A 25,892-nucleotide genomic window follows, 5' to 3' on the forward strand; every position below is an offset into this window, starting at 1 on the left:
GAAACTCAAAAAAGCTCATCGTCCATTAATGTTGTAGATCCATGAGAGCACACCTTATCCAAGAGATAACAATCCAAAAAAATTAAAAATTATGATACGATAATTGGTGGAATAATATCAAAAATTGCACATGAATTACAACTTTAAGTCTCTCGTCCATTTACAACTTTAAGTCTCTCGTCCATTAATGTTTATAACGGGTTTTCAAAAAGTAAAAAAGGCACCGAAGTGGAATATCGATGACAGATGCAAGCACTTTAAACACCTATTAATAAACCAGGTAAAATTAAATACCTAAAGAAAAAATAGTTACTGAAACTTCAAGAAGTAATATGGCCAGATAATAAAATGATCAACATTGTTCTAGAACACAATTATATACTCTTCTTAAAACCATGTGCTTCTTACTGTAATTATTCCCCTAAAAACAAACATCTAATGTAGTGAAAAATATTTAAAAAATCATATACATATATTAACTTATTCAAATAATTTAAGTTCAGTTTTTTGTACATAAAAATTAAAAAAGAATTATATATATAGAGAGAGAGAGACTTGTACTTATATTTTTGTGTAATTGAAAGAAGCTTGCCTTGTTGTAAGATGACATAATTTCTGTTAATTGGATGTTATGCAAATCTGCTAAGAGAGGAGTGGTGAACAGAACTCATTTGTTCTCACTGTTATCCAAATTGAAAAATCCAACCTTGTTTATTGTTGGGAGCTCCTGCAAAGCTACAAATTTATAATGATTGAAACATGTACGGAATCTTAATGTATTGAAAAATAAATGTTGGTAGTAAGAATAAATGAATTTAAAGTCATTTTACAATTATAATTTTTATAAAAATAACATGCAACTCTTCTAACAAAGAAAAAGCTCACAAACTTTTCCACAGTACAAAAAAGTAGCACCAAACTTAAACCAAATGTTGTAAACAAATAGGTAAGAAAGCACTGAGTTTGGATGCTGGATTCTGGAATACACCCTCTGCTGGTGCATCAAGTATCATGTGATGATGTTTAGTATTGAGGAGATACAACTGCTAAAAACCTAGTTAGAAGCTATATATTCAGCTTTATAGAGCTAAAATATGTAGCAGCTGTACTTGTTGATACCATTGCACCTGATACTTTTTTAATTAAAAAAAGCTCAACATAAAAACACTGAAGAAGTTCAGGGGATGAGTAGCCTAGCAAACCTAAATTTTGTATCAATCAGGTAATCCATTTTCTAATATAGGGTAGGAAGATACAATTTTACAGATATCATATGGCAATTTTTCTAATCTTATAAACAGATTTTGATTTCAGAGATTCGGATCAAACAACTCTATTTTAAGCTTCAATTTTCTCAACAAATAAAGAGTTAAGTTTTTCCGCAAGCTACAATAGCAGTACTAAATTTAAACGAAATGTTTTTAAATTAATAGCCACCAAAACTTTATGGAATCCTAATCTATCAGAAGGTAATATGTTGTCAGCGATCAGAAAGTAAATAAAATCAAATAGAAGCAGCACAACAATATATCTAGAATTGAACAAAATGAAAGAAGCTTAGTCCTAGAGATATACCTAAGAGAGTGGTCATGTAGTTAGAGCGGCTCTGAAACACGGGTAGGCCCATAAACTGGAAACCATATCCAAATTTGACATTGATTGCAAATGCAAATGAGTAGAAATGCACATGTAGGGATGCGTCCGGCACTTGGGGTGAACCGTGGCTATACCTGCGTCTGTAAATCAAGGGAAATAGTTGTAGCAGAGTGTTATCCTTGCGTAGGGATATGCACTATAAGTGAAGTCCTGCTATTACGGACGAGCCTTGGGCCTTCGCGGTTGGGCCTCATAGTTGGACATTCCTAAAGCTAGCGGAAGACGGAATTTGGATGGGCTTCTACCGGGCCTAGGAATAAGAAGTCTAAGCCCATTAGATTTCTTGTTCCACAAGAACTACGTCAGGCTTGATCCCTATATAAAGGGTACGTAGGCATATTGAGAGGGTAAGAAGGTGAGAGCTGATAAGAGAGCCACCACTTACTCTGATCAATCTCAGCCTAAAACAACCACAAACCACCACACACCGCTTGATGTTCCGGTGAAGAACCACCGTCATAGATCTTAATTCCGGCGAGAAACCTCAATCTTTGTTGTTACCAGATTCCTCCGTCAACAGTTTCCACCAGCTATTGACGAAGTGTGTGTCCCATGTCCTTCAGTGTCTCTAGCAGAGTTCATACTAATGGTTGTCTCAGGATATGAAGTGCTAAAGCCCTTGGTAAGGTATCGAGCTCCAATCAGTTTCAAGTTACAATTTGAAGCGTTGAACTCTTGTCCCACTTCACAAGTCCCCTTCCATCTCGAGGGAATCTCAGACATACCATCATACTTGAAGCTTGCACTCTCGGGCCAAATACCAGTGCTAATAACACCAATAATGACATCCTTCCCACAATCAGAGGCCGGCCATAAGCCTGTTGTAGGATTAAGAGAAATAAACTCATACGTATGGGTGGTATAAACCGTGGCCTTTTTATCACCGTAAGCTGAGACAAATCCTGGAGACTTCATTAGAGATTCCAATTCATCTATACATCGTTTTCTTGGTGGATACCGGTGGAGTGTTTCACACTTGAGGAGCAGCTGCTAAGGATCTCCGTTCATCGTTCTTGGATCGCTATTAAAGACCTCCATCTTTCCATTAACGTAAAGCTTCTTAAGGTAAACATATTGAACTACGAATTAAATATTATATTTTCGCATGGATCCTGTGGATGGTTTCGGTTCTTTTTAAGATTAAATTTATGTTTTCGCTGCGTTTATGTGCTAAAAACCCTTCAGTAGCCACATTTTTCATGTCTACAGATCTCACCCTTTGAGAGTTAAACATTGCCTCATCCGCCTCAAACTTCGTTAGCTTGACAAAAGCCAACCCCAGTTGCCCCATCGTCTCCCCAATTTCTTGCTGAGCTTTAATTTCATGTCAATAGCATACTTCCCATTTCATTATACATATTATTAGTACCTAAATCAACTACATGACAGTAATAAATATTACAAATTTACATATAACACCGAGGCAAATATCGATATTTCCTTTATTGTATGGAGCTAGGAAATTGATTAACATACATTTAAGCTCAATCAAGTCTGAGATGTCGCAACTCAAAATGGTCTCGCTAGATCAGCATTATCAGACAAATATCAATACATATTTGAATCGAGAAACATTACTAATTATATAAACCGACAAACATAGCACTCAAAATTTATAATTTACATCAAAAGAGTTCAATAGACCTGCTGAGAAGCATTACCAATCTGATTCTCGAAATCCTACAACTTACCCTTCCTCTCCAAAAATTCCTTATCTTCCTCCACAACCGGTGGCTTAACCGCACCCCAATCATTCGTAACCGACTGCTTCAACTCCTTAAAAATCCTCAACAAATCCCTCCCTCCTTTCGCAGGCAACGCAACCTCATTCACATCCAATGCACTCCCTTGCAAACTCTCCCTCCCAAACAACTGCCAAGGCAACTTCACCGCCCCATCCAACATTCTCGACACCACATCGCCACATCCGTGGTCCTCACCAACGGCAACTTCCCTTTCGACACGTCTTGCTCCTTCTGAGGATCCGAAACCGTGATTCGCACACACTTCGCTCCGGAATGTGAAGTCGAAGTTGCGAACAAATCATGACCGTTGACTCCACTTCCTCCGTTGCTATCTTCTCCATCGAACGATCGAAATATTGCTTCAGCATACGAAGGCGGTTCAAGAAACGTGTTGTACGGATTAGGTTGTTGATTTCTCGATTATTTCTACACATCTCGGATCGAGATGTGTAGGAGAATATAATAGGAAGGTGAGCGGAGGAGAGGATGGTGGAGGTGAGAAGGGGTGTGAAGATCTGAGTGAAGAGAGGGGTTGAAAGACGAGGCGGCCACTGCTAATGATTTATGTTTGTTAGGGTTTTATATAAAAATGATAAATTTTTAGGGCTTGTCTGTTAACGGGCTGGGCCTTGACTTAATTAAGTCTTTACAATCATAATTTCTTAATTATTTTGATAAATATCTTGTTGCTTTTCTGTAAATTATTTAAATATTATTTTAATTTTTGAGTATCAGCTCAGATTTAGAGAGAAAGAGTGAATTTTTGTTAAGGGGGGAAATAGCCGCCCAAATTTTTGGCCTGGGAAAGTGTGCAGATTTGTGTCTCAACATCATTTAATTATTTTTTTAGTTTTTTATTAAATATTTACAATTTTAAATATTATAAGAAAATTGTATTACTAATGTAAAATATATGTCAAAATAACACGACAATGATAAAATTAATCGGAACAATTATTTGTATAATTGAATTGTCGAACAAAAATTTAAAAAAAAATAGAAATCATTCGGGACAAGAATTTACATGGAACCCGTGTTGACCGTAATTTGACTATTATAAAAACACATGATATAAAATCTATTTTTTTAAAAAAAATTACACAGTTAAAAAATTAGTAGGTAATATCATCCGTACGGTTGGATCGTTGAACAAGAATTTTAAAAAAAATAGAATCACCACTCGGGACAAGACTTGGTTATAGGAACTCGTGTTGACTGTAATTTGACTATTATAAAAACACACGCTATAAAATCTAAATTTTTAAAAAAAATTACACATTTTTAAAATAAGTAGGTAATATCATCCGTACGGTTGGATCGTTGAACAAGAATTTTAAAAAAAATAGAATAATCACTTGGGACAATACTAGGTAACAGCAACCCGTGTTGACCGTAATTTGACTATTAAAAAAGCACGTGATATAAAATCTAAATTTTTTTAAAAAAAATTAAACATCTCTAAAATTAGAAGGTAACATCATCTGTACGGTTAGATCGTTGAACAAGAATTTTAAGAAAATAGAATCACCACTCGGGACAAGTCTTGGTTATAGGAACCCGTGTTGACCGTAATTTGACTATTATAAAAACATACGATATAAAATTTAATTTTTTTAAAAAATATTTAGACATCTCTAAAATTAGTAGGTCTCATCATCCGTATGGTTGGATCGTTGAACAAAAATTTAAAAAAATTAGAATCACCACCCGGAACAAGACTACGTAATGTGAACCCGTGTGCACCGGGGTTTGACTATTAAAAAAGCACGTGATATAAAATTTATTTTTTTAAAAAAAAATTACACATCTCTAAAACTAGTAGGAAACAAAATTTGTACGGTTGGATCAATTAAAAATTATTTAAAAAAAAATATAACATGAATATAACAAATAAATTTTAAGAATAGTAGAATAACTAACGCAACACTAAATAACCTACTGCAACACCAGAAAGCAAATACAACGCCTGAAGTGCCACGTCAGCAAGTGGGCCCCACTATGTGCCACGTCAGCATGCCACGTCAGCATTTTGGGCCCCCATGTGGGTCCCACTAATCCCATGTCAGCATGCTGCCGTGGCATGCCACTTCAGCGTTACACGTCACCAATGGGCCCCATATGTGGGGTCCCAAAATGCTGACGTGGCATGACACGTCAACATGCCACGTTAGCACCCGTGGGTCCCCAGCACGCCACCTCAGATTTATTTTCCACGTCAGCATTTATTAAATAAAAAAAAATATCTAATACAACGCTATGACCTCTACTGTTACACGCTGCGCAACACTAACAGTTATTAGCAATGGTAGCTTCAATGAAATGCAACGCTTTCACCACTATGTTGCAATAAATAGAAAATTTTTTAGATAATGCAACGCTTTTTGTGCAACGCTGGATAAAAACCGTTGCCTATGCGCACTTATGGCGTAGTGAATGTTCATGACCGATAAGATGATGATGCCTAAAACTTTTTTACCTATGGGAGGATTAGCTAAGAATGCGATCGCTATCCAACCTGAAGCTTGATAAATAGACCCTACTTTAATAATCACTTTGTACTTTACATATTTTGTAACTCTGATCCAAGATATAAATCAATCACCTGGTTCCTAGCATGCAAAAGACTCAGAAAAGCTCATCTTAGTTAATATTATGTACATGCCTTCAGGAGAACATATTGTAAAGGCTAAAATCTAAATTACATGAAAAGAGAAGATGAAAGGAGAAAAAATACGACAAATATAAAAGTAATAGGAAGAAATAAAGGGAGAAATCATTGATCCTTGAGATGGATGGCATGAGAGATATGTTCACCTCCACTTGAAACTCAAAAAAGCTCATCGTCCATTAATGTTGTAGATCCATGAGAGCACACCATACACAAGAGATAACAATCCAAAAAAATTAAAGATTATGATACGATAATTGGTGGAATAATATCAAAAATTGCACATGAACTACAACTTTAAGTCTCTCGTTCATTAATGTTTATAACGGGTTTTTAAAAAGTAAAAAAGGCACTGAAGTGGAATATCGATGACATTATTGTAACTATTGATAGCTGAAATTATTGTAACTATTGATAGCTGAAATTAACTGGAATAAATTTATCTTTTACATAAATTTTAAGGCAAAATAATAGATTCCATTTATGTCATGAAATATAATCAAAATGTCATTGAAATCGCACTTTTATATATTTTGAAAAATTAACGTAAATATTATCATTAACGACTTTACTTCCATAGGTGATTAAGAACATTATAATTTATTAATTACTTTTTTTGAATAAATAATAATTACTATAATTTTTAAATTTTTTCCATATATTAGTATTACTTGGAGATCTTGAATTAGAAATTCTCATTAAAATCTGCAAATTTTTAAAACAACATATCATTTAGGTTTCAAATTTTAAAAAAACTTCATTTTTTAAATATTTATACAATGTATAAACTTTATAGCCGTTTCTAAAGTTATTAATTGATTGTTAGAAGTTGGTTGGAATAAATTTGATTTTAACGTTAAATTAACTGCAAAATACTGGAGTTTATTTAAGTCACGAATACGATCAAATATCATTATGTATCTTGAAATATATGTCTGTTGAAATTACATTATTACCATCATGTACGATTTAACTTATATAAGTTATTTAAAAAATCATATTTTCCAATTATTGTTTATTAATTACCCTGCTGGTACAAACAACAATTGGTATAAATTTATACATGTATAAGATTGCTCCTAGATTTTAAAATTTTTGTGCAACCTTATTTATATAGCATAACAATTTTCTTTTCCCAAACTACCCCAAATTATTTGATGCAAAACATGAAAAATCTTACAAATATTTAATCACAAATTTACAGGTAAAAGTTAAGGATGAGGTATGTAAAGTGTGGGTTTAGGCCCAATACCATGAACCGCTAACGTCCCCTAGAAATTGTTTTTCCTGTGACCACGTGTAATAAAACAATTGGTCAGTTTCCAAATAACTGCAAAAAGGATACGTCCAGCACCCAATCCTAGGTACACAGCAGTGACTCTAGCAAAATGAAAAATCTTATAAATACAGAAAAAAATATTCATTCCTACAGCCTCCAATATATTGCCGCATCTTTAGTTCAGTGTTCTTTTCCTACACAACATAACAGCAGCAGCCATCTTGTTCAGTTCATATCTAGGGTTTTTGTCTGAAACAATGTTGAATCTCCCTGACTCTCTTTATCCTGATCCGATACAAGGTGACAACAGTGTTATGTCGAATGGTGGTGCACCTGCTAACAACAATGGTCCCTGTGATGGTGCTAGCAAAGCTATTGATTGGCCTTCTGCTAGTGTAGAGGACTTGGTTGTGTTGCTTCGAGAACCTGAGCATCGCGAAAAGGCCATTTCATCTCTTACTCAGATTAAGGTCCATCATTTTTCTTCATTTATGAAGATTTTTGTTTGTTTTATGTACATTTTTGTTTGTTTGTGTATGTTGTTAGGTGGAAATAAATTGATCTGTAATTGTAAATTCATAAATGATGTTTTTAATACATGATTGGATGCATTTTTTGTGTTTAAGCTTGTTTAAGAAATTATTGATGATTAATTATGATTAGAGTTATCTTTTATATTTGTGTGTCTTGATTAGAAGTAATTGATAATAGATCTGAGTTTTTAAAGAGTTTAAATTATGCATTCATATGTTGAAATACAAGTTAAATTGTGGCCTTGTCATGATTTTATGATGTCTATGCTGGTCATTTCATTTTCATAAAGTCTGGTTTAATCGACCAGGGATTATGTAAACCAGATATACTCATTCGTTTGATTTCATTCTTTACGTGGTTCATACACAAACATAGATCGATATTTATTTGTAATCAGTCTGATTTATGAAAGTATCTCTTCAATCGGAATGTGCAAATATATATCTTTGTATGCACGAAATGTCACTTTTACGTGGATTCTTTCGATATTTTGTAGTTTTATATTTTATTTAGAACAATAAGTATGTGCAGAGAAATGATGATCTTGACTCGCCTAAATGACTGTATAGTATCATTTAAGTTTGCTTGTTAGAAGTTTAAAGTGCGGAGTTAAATTACTTACACTCTATGTTCTAATGTCTATTGGGTGATATAGTATATTTCATTTCTCACATGTGATTTATCAATACAGAAACAGGGAAGAATTCAAGATTTAGCCCTCCACATTTGGCGGTCAATCAGTACGGTTTTCTTACTCCTATCGGTATGCACAATGACTTGGGTCTACCAAATGCTTTGCATTGATCAAACTAAATGTATTTATTTTAATATTTGCTTAAGTTTATATCATGTCGTGAATTCTTTTTATTAACTTCTAATTTTGGTTAACATTAACAATAAAAGTTCCCTGTTTTGATTTGAGTTTCTTCCTCAGATCTTAATACTGAAGTGGACTACTAAACCAAAATGGCAGTATCTAGGTTACATTGTTATATTTGATCTTCTCAAGTCCGGAGTCCCCCAGTTATATAGTATTTAATCAATATTTCGTGATTAATGATCCATATTCTTTCTTATCTTTTGAAATGATTATACTTGTTTGTGAATCCCTTGATCCTTGTGTCCGATACTATGACATGCACATCCCCTCATCGGATAGGGGATTCTTCCTGAATCCTAATTTTGATTCTTTCACCACAATTTGTAATCAAAATTTCTGTTAACCTCCTACTTTCCTAAAATTAAGTATCAGTTTTTGTTAGTAAATACAAACGTATTATGCTGGTGTTCATTTTTGCATAAATTAAAATATTTTACCTGTATTTTATGTTTTAAATCAATAAATTATGCATTTGATTAAATTTGCTTATAGTTTGTGGTTTTTTTAACAAGATTGAATATCTGTAACATGAAATCTAGAGAAAATCTATATTTCTATATGTAGTGTCCCCCGCACCCGAATTCCCATGTTATTATATTTATTTATTAGATTTTTGTCCACGCACCCAGCACTTCTGCACCCGTATCCTTGCTTGTCGAAGAAATCTTTCATTGAACTAATGAGAAGATTTGCGGAGATCTCAAATATTTTTGAAATTTGAAATTTTGAAACCCAAAAATCTGGAAAATAGGCATTGTAAGGAAGTTCTGCAACTTTTATGTCACACGTCTTAGAGAAGTCCTACCCTTAAGATCAAGTTGCATCACATCTCAATCAGAACTTGATACAATTTATGAAATCCGCACATGATGGTCATTGGAATCATTTAAATGATTTACTACTTTGTTTGACAAGCCCTGCCTTGTGGTTTGTATTGGCTATTCTATCTATTCAAATGAAAATGTTGTGTTTTACAGTTGGTGATTAATGGAATTATCTTCTTTATTGCAGGAAGTATTATCTATATACAAGTCGTTAACACCTGAGAAACTTACTATGAAAGATTCAAGTAAAGTTTGTGATGTACTTGTTTTGTTTGAGGTCATTTCCGCTCCTTTAATTTCCTTTTCTAGTGGTATTAACTTTGTAATGTATTTGCTTTATATGTTCGATTTCCTAATTTTCAAACTTTTTTCTTATCAAATTTATTTTTACTTATCAAATTTATTATCTATATACATCAAATTTATTTTTACTTATGCAGGAGCCATAGCTGGTACTCTATGAACTTAAAAATTATATATGCAACTCTAATATCAAAGTGTATTTTCTATTGAATGCAGTGTTTGGCCACTCACCCTCAAACGAAGATGCAGTTCCTTAATGGTATTTTTCTAAACTTTCTGAAAGCTATGTGACTGGTTTCTGTTAATGTATTCAGTATTTACATTAGTCTTCTTCAACATAGTTGGATGTATCCATAGTTATAGCTTCTTCTCACCAAATGATATAAGCTATATTCATTCTATAACTTTTGCTGATTTCTTGCTGTCTGATATTGCTACTTAAAGACTACACATGATATTGTCGAACTTGACGTGTTTTGATATATAAATGCATTCACTTTATATTTCAAGCTGGTATGATTTGTTTATGTGAACACCAAAGAAACAGGACACTGAGGTAAAATCAGGGATTCAGTTGAAGTTACAAGTTTGTTACATATATTCTGGGATGAGGATTTTGCAAACTTATTCAAATATTGTTATTAACTGATTTGAATAGGATAATTAAGGAGCTAGATAAGGTTAATCGTAGACAGACTTGTATTAACTTACTTTTGTCCTTGCAGTTCAGATACATTGTTACCTGTACCCTTTCTTGGAGACTGAAGAAACGAGCAAGCCATTCCAGTAACTAAGGCTAATGAGCTTGGGGGTCATTGGTGGTCTTCTGAAGGAGGTACAATTCCACTCTAAATCAATACATGATACCTTCAATTTTTTATACTTTAAGCCATTTGAATTATTAAAACAGCTAAGCACCAGTAACCTTGCATGGAAGTATTTTCTCATTGCTAGTTGCTACCTGCCCTTTCAAGTTTCAGCTCTGAATTGAATGCAATCTTGAGATGAATTAGCTTAATCAGAACCATAGTTCAAGAAAATGTCCATTATTTCTTACCAGATTGCATATCAATTTGCTTTAATATGATCTGATATGCCTATAAGGTTCTACTCCAAATATCATCTGAATCTTCTCTACTATGCAGGTTGGCGACCCTTCGACAAAGGTTGCTGTTCACTGTTTGCTTGAATCAGGACTCTTCCCTTTGTGTCTAAAATCCATAGAATATGGAAACGAACTTTCACAATCAGTAAGTGTCCATTAAAATTTGAACTCAACATTCTTTTGCTTCTAAGCATTTTTTACTGCAATATATCACCTTACATGTAAGACAGTACAGAGTATGTAATCTGGTTACTAAAAATTTCAAATTAATCTCCCTTTCTAGTGTTTCTGCTAGATGTTTATTGAAAAAGGGATTTTTAGTTAATACTCCATGTTTCGTATTAATACATATCAAGTCGACTTGATGAACATCTAATATTTTGGTGTTGATGAACATTAGTACCCAGCCATATATAAATCATAAGGTTTATATTTGCATGGCATAGACTTGATCGTCCTAGTAAGAACCTGAGCAAATAATTCTGAAACAATTCCGGTACACCATCAAAATATAAATAGATCGACACCCATAGTTAATTGGCTGTTTAAACTCACTCTGAACACTTGTATATGGCTATACAGACTGCATCTTGGATAATGTCAAGAATAATGATGCAAGAGCAGGGACTACAGTATTGCTGTGAGCCTGCAAACCGGTTGTGTGCAATCATGAAGGTTTTTAATGACGTAATTGAAAAGATGCAGGATGAACCGTCTACTACAGTTTTGAAGAATATTATTCAATGTTATGTCATACTGTCCGATGATCCAAGGTTAGCCAGCAACCTTTGTAAGCATATCTTCCTAGCTGTTGTGTGTTTCTATTTGATAGGGATAAATAAGTCCTGATTTTATAATTAATGGGCTGCTAGGCCCAATAATAAGATGTATGATATTCATACCAGAAAGGTTAAGCCTGATGGACCAGATCAGGCCTGGTGGAATAAAAAAAAGGGGCCCAAAAGCCCTGATTATTAATTAATTTCATAATTAATTAATAAGGGAAAAATCAGCTATTGAGAAGAGTCCCGATAAGGATATAAATCCTTATAGATTAGCCTCAAGGGGACCTAAAAGGATAAGGAATCAGCTTCCTACCTCCTAGGACTCCTAAGTCTATCCTAATTCAGAGGCTTGTCCACCAAGTCTCCTATACCAAGTCCAATTCAAGGACTCCCACATCTATATAAGGGGCCTCACCCCACAAATCAGAACTACGTTTTTTGAATTGATCCTTGGCAATCAGCAAGGTACGTAGGCATCTTGTTAAGGCAGATTGAGTCACGAAACACAAGAGCAGTCAAATCGAGCCTTGAAGCTCACGTTCCTTAGTACTAAATACAGCAATTATATATATATTAGTTTTTTATCCATAACATTTGGCGCCGTCTGTGGGAAGGAACAACAACAACCATGGCGAGAACACGGAGAACAATTGGAGCTATAGAGGAAGGAACACCATCAGAGACAACCCAGGTGATTTCATCAACCGTGGAGGTTCCTCCCCATTCAACTTATGCATCTATTCAGGAGGAAGCCCAGACAGGGGCAACTCAACCCCAGCTACAAGGGACAACTACCCTGATTCAAGGTACGAATCCTCAAGTTCAACAAATACATATACCTGTGAATTCTCGACCCGTCGGGTATGAATATTCAACTATTGTTACTACTAACCCCCCTTATGGGATTCCCCTTCACCCTGAGGTTGGAGGAAGCGGATATGCTAGGCGAAGCGAAGCACGAGGGCGGTCGCCCCCCTATATACGAGGTTTGGGTCCTATCCCTGAGGATCGGGAATTTTATGGTCCATACACTGAGAGAGACTCCGAATCTTCGGATGATGAAGTGGCCCCGAGAAGGAAGCGTCCTGGAAAAGAGCCAATGGCCGATGGAAGGCAACGCCCCCAAAGCACCCCAGGGGCGAATCCCCAAGTAGTGCAGGAAAGGATCAGGGCTCATGAGGCTGAAATCCAAAGGCTGAGGCGTGATTTGGAGGCTCACCAGGCCACCAGACCCCACATACCTCCTAGGGGGAGAAATCCTCCTCCTATCATAGACCTGGATGGTTCGGTAAGAAGAAGGGCTGCTGTCCCAAGAACTGATCCAAGCAATCTCCTTCCCCTTGGAGATCCTGACGATCCAACTCCACCCTTCACAGAAGAGATAATGAATGCCCATATCTCAAGGAAATTCAAGATGCCCACTATCAAAGCCTATGATGGCACGGGAGACCCCGCAAATCATGTTAGGACATTCTCTAATGCACTGCTGCTGCAACCCGTGAATGATGCTATAAAGTGTCGGGCCTTCCCTCAAACCCTGTCGGGTATGGCTCAAAGATGGTATAGTCGCTTGCCCCCAAACTCTATAGGATCGTTCCGGGAGTTAAGTCAGGCTTTCAATAAGCAGTTCATCAGTGGGAGAGTCCATGAGAAAAGTTCAGCATCTCTCATGAGTATTGTGCAAGGAGCAAAGGAATCTTTGAGAGACTACCTGAATCGTTTTACAAAGGAGGCTTTAAAAGTCCCAGACCTTGATGATAAGGTAGCCATGATAGCACTGCAACAAGGAACTAGGGATGAGTTTTTCAAGATGTCCTTGGCCAAACGTCCCCCAGAAAACATGTTGCAACTCCAAGAGAGGGCAGGGAAGTATATCAAGGTTGAAGAAAGCATGAGGAAGACCGTAGTAAGTAATGAGCCCACTGGAGGCAAGAAACGAAAAACTGATTTGAAGTATGTCGCTAAGGACAAATATCCTAGAACCGAACAAAACCCTGATTCAACCCCCAAGAAGGAAGGACCTGGGGAAAAGTTCACTGAATACGCTAAGCTGAATGCTCCCAGAAGTCAGATTTTGATGGAGATTGAGAAAGACAGAGATATTCGCTGGCCTAAGCCCTTGAAGGCTGATCCCGCCAAGCTAGATAAGGGCAAGTATTGCAGGTTTCACAAAGATGTTGGCCATGACACCGATGAGTGTAGGCAATTGAAAGATGAAATTGAGTTTTTGATTCGAAAAGGAAGATTGAACAAGTATACTGAAGATGGAGGGGACAGAAATAATAATGGAAGGAAGAACTTTGAAGATCGTAGGAGGGACCAAGATGATCAGGGGCGGAATCCCCAACCCAGAGGGCCGGTTATAAATGCAATTTTTGGAGGACCGCGACACCCTCGAGGGCCAGTGATAAACACGATCTTTGGAGGTCCAACTGCTGCTGGATTGTCCAAAAATTCCAGAAAGGCATATACTAGGGAGGTTATGCATATTGTTGGAGAAGCCCCGAAGAGGGCCAGGACAGAAGTAACATTGGCTTTTGATGATTTCGACCTAGAGGGTGTAAAGTTTCCCCATGACGACCCGCTGGTCATAACGCCGATAATAGGAAATAGCCCGGTTAAGAAGGTCCTTATGGATAATGGTGCTTCTGTGGATATCTTGCTCCATGACACCTTTCTAAGAATGGGGTATAACGACTCCCAGTTGACACCAACCGACATGCCGATATATGGATTTGCTGGAGTAGAATATCCTGTGGAAGGGATAATCAAATTGCCAACCACCATAGGTACGGAACCAAGGCAAGCAACGCAGATGCTGGATTTCGTGGTGGTAAAGGCTAGTTCAACTTATAATGCTATCATGGGGAGAACAGGGATACATGCCTTTAAGGCAGTCCCCTCTTCCTACCATTCAGTCATGAAGTTTCCCACCCGAAACGGGATTGGAGAAGAGAGAGGAGATCAAAAAATGGCTAGAAGCTGTTATGTGGCCTCTTTGAGGGCAGATGGAGTCGGGGGGCAGGTTCTTCCTATTGAAGATATGGATGTTCGAGAAAATGATGAGAATAGAGGAAGGCCAGCAGAAGAATTGGTTTCGGTTCCTTTAGACCCCGAGAATCCTGAGAGGATGACTTTCATTGGAGCCACATTAGAGGAGCCTCTTAGAGGGAAGTTAGTGAAATTTTTACAAGAAAATAGTGATGTGTTTGCATGGTCAGCAGCTGATATGCCAGGCATAGACCCGGAGTTAATTACTCACAAGCTAAACGTGGATCCAAGCCGGAAGACAGTGAAACAAAAGAAAAGAAATTTTGCCCCGGAAAGACAAGAGGCTATAAAACAGGAAGTAGAAAAGCTCTTAGAAGCTGGTTTCATTGAGGAGATCCAATTTCCGGAGTGGCTAGCCAACCCTGTAATGGTGAAGAAGGCTAATGGAAAGTGGAGGATGTGTATAGACTTCACTGATCTGAATGATGCATGCCCCAAAGACTGTTTTCCGTTGCCGAGAATTGATACTTTGATTGATGCCACTGCTGGGCATGAGATGCTGAGTTTCATGGATGGATTTAGCGGATACAATCAGATCAAAATGCATAAGAATGACATTCCAAATGTATCATTTATCACTGACTTTGGTGTTTATTGTTATCTTGTTATGGCGTTTGGTCTCAAGAATGCAGGAGCCACCTATCAGAGGTTGGTGAATAAAATTTTTAAGGATCTTATTGGGAAGACTATGGAAGTCTATGTTGATGACATGCTAGTCAAGAGTCTAGTAAAGACTGATCATATAACCCATTTGAGGGAAGCTTTTGAGGTCCTGAGGTACCACAAGATGATGTTGAATCCTACGAAGTGTGCTTTCGGAGTAGGATCTGGAAAATTCTTGGGATTGATGGTCTCAAAGAGGGGAATTGAGGCTAACCCCGATAAAATAAAGGCAATCCTGGACATGGAACCCCCAAAAACTGTCAAGGATGTTCAGAAACTCACAGGAAGGGTTGCTGCGCTAGGACGATTCATCTCCAAGTCAGGAGACAAGTGCTTGTCATTCTTCAAGTCATTAAAGAACATTAAAGACTTTATATGGAGTGAGGAAAATCAGAAGGCATTTGAAGAATTAAAGAAGTATATGGGCCAGGCCCCGTTGTTGGCCAAGCCAGTTCTGAGTGAAGTTTTATTCTTGTACTTGGCTATTTCAGAAAGCGCTTTGAGCGCGGTGTTGGTTAAGGAGGAACTGAAAGTCCAGAAACCCGTATACTATGTCAGCAAAATCTTGCATGGTGCAGAGTTGAATTATTCAACTATTGAGAAATTCGCTTTAGCCTTGATAATGGCTTCAAGAAAGCTGCGTCCTTATTTTCAAGCTCACCAGATTGAAGTGCTAACAAATCAGCCGCTGAGAAACATCATTCACAGTCCCAAGGCAAGTGGGAGACTGATTAAGTGGGCAATAGAGTTGGGAGAGTTCGATCTCAAGTATAAGCCACGTACGGCCATAAAAGCCCAGGCACTAGCTGACTTCGTGGTGGAATGTACCATACCCAACCAAGAAGTCGGGGGGCAGGAAGATACCATACCTCAAGACAAGGGAGTCGACAATGGGGACAAGGAGAAAGAATATTGGGTTCTCTATTTTGATGGAGCATCAAAAACAAATTCCAGTGGAGCAGGGTTGGTTTTGCAAAGCCCTGATGGATTTCTAATTGAGTATGCTATGAAGCTAGACTTCCCAACCACAAACAATGAAGCAGAGTATGAAGCCCTGATTGCTGGCCTTGGTCTAGCTGGGACACTTAGAGTCAAAAACTTAAAGGTCCGTGGAGACTCGAAGCTGATCATATCCCAGGTAAAGGGAGAATTTGAGGCAAGGGATGATACGATGGCTAAGTATGTTCACCTAGTAAGGGCTGTGATGACCCAATTTAATGAATGCCATGTTGAACACATTCCAAGGGAAGAAAATGCTAAAGCAGATGCGCTATCAAAATTCGCTTCGTCTGAGATTGAAGAAAGTTCAGGAAGTGTGTACTTCCGTGTTTTGAAGACACGGAGCATAGATGTTAAGCTTGTGGCTCCCATAGGCTTAGGGACGTCATGGATTGATCCCATCAAGGCTCACATTCAGACCGGTTGGTTGCCAAGTGATACAACTGAGGCACGGAAGTTAACTATTCGAGCACTAAGGTACTCCTTGATAGATGGAATTCTGTATAAGAGATCTTTCGTGGTTCCTTACTTGAGGTGTCTCAGGCCCGACGAGGCACGCTTGGCTCTTGAGGAAGTGCATGAAGGTATTTGTGGGCAACACTTGGGGGGCAGGGCCTTGGCTCATAAGATAACCCGTTTAGGCTTCTATTGGCCAGAAATGATGGCTGATGCCAAAGAATATGTGAAGAAGTGTGATCACTGTCAAAAGCATGCACCAGTTGTTAGACAACCCCCTGAGATGCTGACCTCTATCAACTCGCCTATTCCCTTTGCCATGTGGGGGATGGATATTCTAGGGCCTTTTCCTATGGCCACGGCACAAAGGAAATTTCTGATTGTAGCCATTGATTATTTCACCAAGTGGATCGAAGCCAAACCCTTGGCCAAAATCACTACTAAGCAGGTTGCACAATTCCTATGGGAAAACATTATGTGCCGCTATGGAATTCCCCGTATCCTCGTCACTGACAATGGAACATAATTCAACAATGAGGAATTCAAGAAGTATTGTGAAGAAAATGAAATTGAGTTACGATTCACCTCTGTGGCTCACCCGCAAGCCAATGGCCAAGCAGAGGTAGCAAATCGGATAATCCTGGATGGATTAAAGAAGAGGATCGAGAAGTCAAGAAATAATTGGGTGGATGAGATACTTCCCATATTATGGGCCTATAGGACTACCTGTAAAGTCACGACAGGAGCAACTCCTTTCATGTTAGCATATGGGGCAGAAGCAGTAGTTCCCGTGGAGATATCACATTCCTCTCCAAGGATTCAGGCTTTCAACGCAGAAGAAAATGAGGAAGGGCAGAGGTTAGCCCTGGATCTGATCGATGAAGTGCGAGATAAGGCACATGCAAAGATAGTAGAATATCAGAAAAAGGCTTCATTCTACTACAACCTAAGGGTTAAAGAAAGGTTTTTTAAACAAGGTGATCTAGTCTTGAGGAAGATAGAAGCATCTGGTGTAGGATAAAAAGGGAAGCTTGCCCCGAATTGGGAAGGGCCGTACAGAGTCAAGAGTGTTCAAGGTAGAGGAACCTACAAGCTAGAGACTATGGATGGATTTGAAGTCCCGAGAACTTGGCATGCACAAAACCTGAAGGTTTACTATGTATAGGGCAGCCGGATACGATTCTCACTCGTCAGGATGGCAAGTAGGTTGAAAAGCACCTTGAAGCTTTGCTTGCTTAGGATTTATATGTTTTAGTTTTATTACGAAGTTTATTATTACTTGTGTAAGGGACGAATCCCAGACAATTTTACAAAATTCATGAGTTCTTCAAAGAATGTTTGTGGCCTAACAAATAAAAATCAAATGCATGGATGCAAGCATAGAAGGTGATAAATGAAATAGATCTGATAGATATTACAAAAATTCGATAAATAAAGTCTCGAAAATAGGATAAAAAACAACAAGCCACGCAGGGCTGAAAAAGCTCTAAGGAGCTGAAGTACCCTCGGCATCCATATCATCGTCCTCTCCGCTCTCGCTGGATGTCTCTGTCATCTCGGAGGAGGAGGAAGAGCTATCGTCCTCAGCTGGTCTGGAAGAAGACTCGGGAGGAGGAAGGAGTGGATCCTGAGGAACGTGGTCCAAGACAACTACTCGGGTACGAAACCTCTGTAGCAAAGCCTCGTCGTCAGGGCAGATGTAGTCCGCCGGGTTAATATCAGGACAAGCCTCGTTCACGGTCCCAAGGGTCGTGTCCCAACCGGTCCTAAAAAACCCGGGAAAGACTGAATCATCCCTAATCCTCATGGATTGGGCAAACTCCTCCGAGTCCAGATAGTTTTCTATAGCTTTATCCTTCTCCGCCCGAAGTACCACCAGCTCGGCGTTAGACTCTCCGAGTTCTTCCTCCTTGCGCTTGAGCTTCTTCTCCAGGGTAGCATACTTCTTCTGTTGCCTCCTGAGGGCATTATCGGCCTTATCAGAAGCCCGCTTCCACGATTCGGCTTGCCTCACAGCGCCTTGAAAGTAGGCGTTAGACTGGAACAAAGCAATTAACAAAGTATAAGGCAAGAAAATGCTACAAGAACGAAAAATAAGTTCAAAAAAGAGAAGGCATACCGAAGCCAGAGACTGAGCCCCCATGAGCTTAATCCTCTCAAGATCAGGGGTGGCCACCACATCAGTAAAGTCCTTGGGAGTCACGCTATGGTAGGACCAATCCCAAGCATGTTTCGTGGAACCAACTACGGTGTCCCCTCGACGGAATCCCCAGAGAGGCTGACAGGCGCCTGTGGCAGCAGCAGTAGGGGCAGCAGTAGTGATAGGAGCACCATGGCCTCCAGCTCCTTCAGTTGAAGCCTCCCCTATAGGCTCTTTGTGCTTCTTCAAAAAGATAGGCTCCGTGGCCTTTCCCCGGGTGTATAGGCCTGCGAGCCGAGCTTTCTTCATCCTAGCTGTTTCCTCAACCAAAGGAACATTGTCCTCATTAATCTCCTTAGCAGCTGAAACAAAGCAAAGGACAAAATAAGTGATGTTAATAATGCATGAAATGAAGTAAAATTGAGAAGGGAAGAAAAATACCCTGTTGAGAAACAGAGGATAGTCCCACATGAATCAGGGAAAACTCCTCTAAGAGAGTCCAGCTGGTGGTGGTGCCATCATCCTGAGTAAGCCCATTATAAATAATAGTTTCTTCAGGAGTTAAGTGAATGGATTTGAGGCTACCATCACTGACCTTCCCGAAGGAAGATCGAAAAAGTGTGCCCCAGTCACCATTCTCCCAACGTAACCCAACGAAACTATTCCTCTAATTTTGATTATTATCAGGAATAGAGGCGCTGTTAAAGATATGTTTGCTTTTGGGACTTTGCTTGACATAGACTCAGCCACAGATATTGGAAGAACTATTATAACACTGAAAGACCTTCCTAAAAACGGCTACAGAAAGAGGAAAGCCCTCCCTAAGACAACAAACCATAAAACATAGAATATTCCTCCAGGCGTTTGGAGGAAGCTGACATGGGTTAATTTGTAAATCAGCCAAAAGATGAGGAATAAAAGGATGGAAAGGAAACCTAAGCCCAGCATTAAGGGCATCTGTGTAAATGAAAAGAGTGTCGGGTCTCCAGTGGCAAGTACGGTCACCACCAGAGACTGGAACTAATCTAAAAGGAGGAAGGAAGTTATAACGAGCATTTAGTTTATTGAAACCAATATTGTGCCAAGTGTTACAATGATTAAAAGAATCGAGATGTGCAGTAGAGGGATATTCATCCCCCCTAGTGTTAATCATATCGATTAAAGACATGTACGAAGAACGGATCTCGATATCCTTACCTCGTTTTGAAGCCGAGGCAATCTTCGCCGCTCTCTCGGAATTCTTGTCAGCCATTAGTAAAGCCTAGAAAACCTGAAAATCTTGAAGGGAGGAGTGGCCAAAAAAACTAAAGGAAGAAAAGAGGGAGAAATTTGTAGGATGAGTAGAGAAGTGAAATGAGAGGTGTGAGGAAACACACTCTCATCCCACCTTTTTATAGCCAAGAAGAAGGGGATTTGGGCCTCAAAAAAGCCCATTTGAGCCCAAAAATAAGAAGGTTCTGGAATTATCCAGAAAATTCCTGGAAAAATTAAGAGAAATTTGAATTTTTTTGAAGATTCTGGAAGAATCCAGAATAACCTTAGAAGAGTTTGGAATTTGGGCTCAAAAATGAGGCCCAATTCTAGAAAAATCTTGAAAAACCCAAGGCCCAGTACCAAGGCCCAAATACAAAAAGCCCTATTTGAGGCCCAAAATGATTTTTAAGAAAAGCCAAGTCTTCAGGCCCAGGATTAATAAAAATAGTGGGCCCCAAGGTCAGCCCAATAAAACCAGCCCAGAAAAGGGCCCAATTAGTTAAAAATACAAAACCCAGTTGAAATGGGCCCAGGTTATAAACCAAAAAAGGGGATGGCCCAAAAGAATACAGCCCAGGTTTAAGGGCCCAAATCCAAATTACAGAAATATATGCAAGAAATTAATTCAAGACCAATTCGACCAGGAAACACAAAGGAATCCTGATCGAAGCTCCTGAGGTCGAAATCTTGTCGATCAGGGCTGAAAAATAAGCTTAATTCGACCTGAATTAAGACTCATTCGACTAGAAATCAAGAGAAGATCCTGATCGAGTGGATCCTTCCCGAATTTCTGTCGACCTAGGCAACTAAGGGAAGTTAATTCGGTCAAAACTAGGGCTCCTGATCGAAATTCCTGACCGAAATTAAAATTTCCTACTCGAAAATTCAAAAAAAAAAATATATATATATATATAGGAAAAAATCCTGGCCGAAATTCGACCAGGATTCTTGCTCGAACCCATCCTCCTCGAAATACCGTCGACCAGGGCTGAATGAAGGATAATTCGACCAGGATCCTGGTCGAATGGGATTCCTGGTCGAAATTTTTATATAAAAAAAAAATCCAGAAAAATAGGAAAAATTCCTTAAATATTTTCTGAAAAATGTTAATATTTTCAGAAATAAGGAATAAATCCAGAAAATTAAGGGAAAAATCCAGAAATTAAGGATAAATCCCAGAAAATTAGGGAAAAATCCCAGAAAATTAGGGAAAATCCCAGAAAATTAGGGAAAAAATTCCTGGAAATTAAGATAATTTCTGAATAAAAGGAAGATTCATTGTAAATGTGTAGGTCGCTCCACACTTTACGCAAAACGAAACCCTATAAGGGAACGAATAGATTTAACTTCTGCGAAACCTAATCAATGTTTCCCAAAAGTTGGGGGGCAAATGATAGGGATAAATAAGTCCTGATTTTATAATTAATGGGTTGCTAGGCCCAATAATAAGATGTATGATATTCAGACCAGAAAGGTTAAGCCTGATGGACCAGATCAGGCCTGGTGGAATAAAAAAAAAGGGGCCCAAAAGCCCTGATTATTAATTAATTTCGTAATTAATTAATAAGGGAAAATCAGCTATTGAGAAGAGTCCCGATAAGGATATAAATCCTTATAGATTAGCCTCAAGGGGACCTAAAAGGATAAGAAATCAGCTTCCTACCTCCTAGGACTCCTAAGTCTATCCTAATTCAGAGGCTTGTCCACCAAGTCTCCTATACCAAGTCCAATTCAAGGAATCCCACATCTATATAAGGGGCCTCACCCCACAAATCAGAACTACATTTTTTGACTTGATCCTTGGCAATCAGCAAGGTACGTAGGCATCTTGTTAAGGCAGATTGAGTCACGAAACATAAGAGCAGTCAAATCGAGCCTTGAAGCTCACGTTCCTTAGTACTAAATACAGCAATTATATATATATTAGTTTTTTATCCATAACACTATTGTTATATCGTTCCTATACTTATTGTATTATTGATTTAGAACTTGTGTAAAAAATGTCTCTGACCAAGCACCGGATAGCTTGAGAGTGGTTTTATGTCCCTTGGGGCGGTCTGGTTGTTGTACTTAACAAACATAATTTGATGTGATTCGAATGCAGCAGGGGTTGTCTCCTCCTGAGAAGCTTCATTCCGCCAATACTGACGACTGCCCCATATATTGAAGCCCTTCGTGTAAGTCCATCCAGATGATCTCTTATATACATGTAAAAATGTGGACTCTATTCTGGCACAAAACAGCATATTTCACTACCAAAATCCAAGTTTATAAAAAAAAAAGTATCTATATTACGCATAAATACTGGAGGCACACAGTATTTGTAATTGTGTATGCCTCAGCAACTTCTATGGGCATCTCTAGTTGCACAACAAAACCGACATCAATACTTCTAGATACACGACTCCTCGTTTTGAATATTACATAATTTTTTACATGAGTTTTTGTCCCGAGGACAGAGTCACAAGTACACACACTGATATATCTTAAATGTTCTTATCTAATATCTAATTTTCTATACATATTATGCAGGCACGCCCTATAACCTTAAAAAATTTACAAGATTTGTTTCGAAAGCTATCGATGGGATGCGGGTCAAATGCAGAAGCGGTTGGTGATGTTGCAGGTTCCTCACATCTTGATCGCTAGCTGATATTTTCTAGCTCTTTCCTTCCCTTATACAAGGGAAATTAAGAATTCTCTCATAGATCTCAGAAACCTTTTAATTTTAGCTATGATGTTAACAATATTTTTTGTAGAACAATTATATCTCCAAGTTGCAAAATAATACATGATAAACAATCATAAAATGCCCCTATCCAGCTGATTCATGTGGTTAGCTGATGATATTTTGGTGTTTAGTTTTCTCCTTTTACCCATTTTTTTTTATTTGCTACAGTCATCTTCTTGAATTACAGGCATGAACTCATTGAGTGTCACTATTATCAACGCTCTCTCTGAACTCTTTGAGATCATGAAAAAATATTGTTATGTTCAAAGATTAAAAAGAATAGATATAGTACATAAAATATTATTATCATTAATAAATTTCTTTATGATTTATAAACAATATGTTGAGATTTTTCTAAACTAAAACCATCTATTGAGGACTTGAGGTGTCAAGAAATAAAAATCCGTTTATTTGCATCAAGCTTTCAGTCTCAAGCATATGTAAATAGCAGTTACATTTGAGATATCAAGTCATGTGCATCTTTTTCTACAAAAGAAAGGTTGTAACTTGTAATTGTAAGAGGGAAAAATATTGAAAAAAGATAACTAGGTAAATATAAGGGGCTTGCGCGGTTGAAAGAAACTATTTAAAAATAAAAATAAAAGGCATTATTTGCAGCAATTTTGTTGAAAATGAAGATTCCTAAAACTAAAAGAGTCGCTAAAAATAATGTTATAAAAATATAACACATAATTGGAGAGTTGATGAGTGTACCTAAAATTTTAAAGAGTTATACACATGGTACACTGGTACTTTATATTTTAATTTTATACTTTTTTTATCAGATGTTCCAATTTGATATTTGATAAATTCTTAAATATGCCTTCTTTCAATTTAAATCGATACATCTTTTTTCCAACTAACATTTCTTTATCTTTTCAAAAAAAAATACTACTTATAATAAGATTATGCAAACTTCATTTTTATATATTTGTTTACTCTTTCATTACTATAAATATAATTTATCAAGCACATATAATTTAACCTATCTAAACAAATTTGAATAAATTTCGTACTTAAATTACAATCGACATTTTGCATCATCCAAGTGTAATAAGAGAAGTTAGAACTCCATATATAATCCATTTGTGCAAATTTTTCGAATTAATTTTGTTTTGCAAATAGCAGATTCCAACATGATTGTAGACAAAGAAAAAATTGATCATACTTTAATATTAAAATAATAAAAAATGACGGGATATGAGCATGTGTTTTGCTAAAAAAATTTATTTAATATATAAAAATCTTATATTAAAATTGAGATGACTAATATTACTTCCCAATTTTTTTTAGTATAAAACAATTAATTTGAAAATTAGTCAACCATCCATGTAATTCAATTATCTAGAATATATTGGAACAACCATGTACGTCAATAACTTGTGAGATTAAAATGTAGTTATAGATGGGGACTTACGTCTCCTCTTTAATGCCCATACTACAATTTTATATATAGTACTGTCACATTAAATCTTGAAAGAAACTTGAAACATCAAAAAAATATACACTCATTTCTTTGTCAAAATTACCATCGTCAATGTACACAACCATATCAATAAGCAACTCCAAAACCAAAACCTGCAATCTGGTTATTTTTCAAAATTCTGGTGTCTCGTTATCCTTGAGATGCTAGATGGATAGCATACCTGTTTAAATTTCTCGAACCGAAAACGGAAGTCCTGCAATAAACCAGAAACAATTAGAATATAGGCCTAATTGTAAGGGGTTAGGGAACATAAGACATTGCCTTCTTCAATGCAACATGTACATAATTTAGGATGTTATGCCGATCCGCTAGAAGAGAAGTGGGTAACACAGCTCATTTGTTCTCACTATTATCCCAATTGAAAATCTAACCTTGTTTCATACTAAGAGCTTCTGCAAAGCAACAAATTCATGTCAAAGTAAAAGATAATTAATTATGTACATTCTTTATTTTTCAAAGATTTGGTCATAGGGAAATGGTTGCTAACTTGTAAACACCTATGATTAGAGTGTGAATTTAACCCTACACTTTTGTTGAAATTTAATCTCATAAAGTAAACCGGATTAAAAAAAAGGCTTTGTAAATAAGAGAAAGACACATGCAATGTACACAAGTTCAAACTCTCCATTAGCAGGTAGGAAAATAAATTCATTAGCATTTTATAGCATTCAAGAATGAAAGTATTGGCCAATTCAAGTACATTCAAAAAAAGTTATACTCATTATGTTAAAAGGTTATTACTCGTATTTCCACCGTACATAAAAGATTTTTACATTATTCTATAACCTATATGTATGTACCTAAATTTTAGACATTAGAGTAATGTTCAAGACCGATAAGATGATGATGCCTAAAACGTTCTTACCAATGGGAGGATTAGCTAAGAATGTGATCGCTATCCAACCTGAAGCTTGATAAATAGACCCTACTTTAATAACCACTTTGTACTTTACATATTTTGTAACTCTGATCCAAGATATAAACCAATCACCTAGTTCCTAGCCTGCAAAAGACTCACAAAAACTCATCTTAGTTAAAATTATGTACATGCCTTTAGGAGAACATATTGTAAAGGCTAAAATCTAAATTACATGAAAAGAGAAGATGAAAGGAGAAAAAATACGACAAATATATAAGTAATAGGAATAAAAAAGGGAGAAAATCATTAATCCTTGAGATGGATGGCATGACAGATATGTTCACCTCCACTTGAAACTCAAAAAAGCTCATCGTCCATTAATGTTGTAGATCCATGAGAGCACACCTTATCCAAGAGATAACAATCCAAAAAAATTAAAAATTATGATACGATAATTGGTGGAATAATATCAAA

The 25,892-nt window shown here is 37.3% G+C and overlaps 1 protein-coding gene across 1 annotated transcript; it reads left to right on the forward strand.

Moving 5' to 3' along the window:
* The first annotated feature begins 7,605 nt into the window (after positions 1-7,605).
* On the forward strand, positions 7,606-25,474 carry LOC141692207 (uncharacterized). The gene is made up of 7 exons (XM_074496938.1): positions 7,606-7,818; positions 9,774-9,863; positions 11,035-11,139; positions 11,577-11,767; positions 22,447-22,519; positions 22,875-22,968; positions 25,371-25,474. The coding sequence occupies exons 1-7, from the start codon at positions 7,606-7,608 to the stop codon at positions 25,472-25,474; spliced, it is 870 nt and encodes a 289-aa protein (XP_074353039.1).
* Positions 25,475-25,892: the final 418 nt, after the last annotated feature.

This window comes from Apium graveolens, chromosome 10 (assembly GCF_009905375.1).
Source record: "Apium graveolens cultivar Ventura chromosome 10, ASM990537v1, whole genome shotgun sequence".
Lineage (NCBI taxonomy): Eukaryota > Viridiplantae > Streptophyta > Magnoliopsida > Apiales > Apiaceae > Apium > Apium graveolens.

Excerpts from the sequence above, each read along its gene's own strand:
- LOC141692207 (XM_074496938.1), top strand. The coding sequence starts at position 7,606 with ATGTTGAATCTCCCTGACTCTCTTTATCCTGATCCGATACAAGGTGAC. Across the intron at positions 11,768-22,446 it reads ATACTGTCCGATGATCCAAG|CAGGGGTTGTCTCCTCCTGA; the intron begins GTTAGCCAGCAA and ends ATTCGAATGCAG. Across the intron at positions 22,969-25,370 it reads AGCGGTTGGTGATGTTGCAG|ACATTAGAGTAATGTTCAAG; the intron begins GTTCCTCACATC and ends CCTAAATTTTAG.